General features: G+C 40.1%; 1 protein-coding gene across 1 annotated transcript; it reads right to left on the minus strand.

Annotated features, from left to right (window-relative positions):
- Window positions 1–53: 53 nt before the first annotated feature.
- Window positions 54–270, minus strand: PPTG_20786 (hypothetical protein; the record flags this gene model as incomplete). Its single annotated transcript, XM_008892985.1, has 2 exons — window positions 54–85; window positions 168–270. The coding sequence occupies 2 exons, from the start codon at window positions 268–270 to the stop codon at window positions 54–56; spliced, it is 135 nt and encodes a 44-aa protein (XP_008891233.1).
- Between the last annotated feature and the right edge of the window lie 384 nt (window positions 271–654).

Consider the following 654-nt stretch of genomic DNA (forward strand, 5'->3'; position numbering starts at 1 on the left):
GGGGGGGGGGTCGCTCATGTAGAATGGCTAGCAGCAGTTCCTGCTCTTGCTTTCTATAGTTTCGCATCCCACGTCTTGTTGGCATCTGTTCAGGCACAGCAGTACAGGCTGTACCACAGCAGTACTTAGGTCAGAAGAGCAGCGCGCCAAATCAATTAGCTTCGTACCTGGAGTTCCAAGCGAGACTGAAGGAATCGACGAAACATCGGCGCAGCTGCAAATTGATACGTAATACACTTGCGTTGGCACCTCATTGAATATGTTGCCCATCTTTTGTAAGTACACAGACCTTCCTAAAAGTGACACAACATACGTGTTAGTTTCTGGATTAAAACTTATATGTTCTTTTTTTATTAAAGTAACATATTCGATTTTGGAAGTGTTTGGCTTTGGTGAATAAAGACGTGTTCGTTTTTGGTATAAAATGGACATATTTGTTTTTAGTGAGAAACAAACGTGTTTGTTTTTTGTGAAAAAAAAGATGTGTTCGTTTTTGAAAAAAAAACTGGCATGTTGGTTTTTGGTGAAAAACAGAGACGTGGTGAAAACAGACGTGCTTGTTTTTTATTGTTATTTATGAATAACGGGAGTCGTTTAAAGGTAGCCTTCGTAGGTATTGCGTATCAATGCTATTATTCATGCACAATCCGCCAA

The sequence above is a fragment of the Phytophthora parasitica genome (assembly GCF_000247585.1).
Source record: "Phytophthora parasitica INRA-310 unplaced genomic scaffold supercont2.1, whole genome shotgun sequence".
In the NCBI taxonomy this organism is placed as follows: Eukaryota; Oomycota; class Peronosporomycetes; order Peronosporales; family Peronosporaceae; genus Phytophthora; species Phytophthora nicotianae.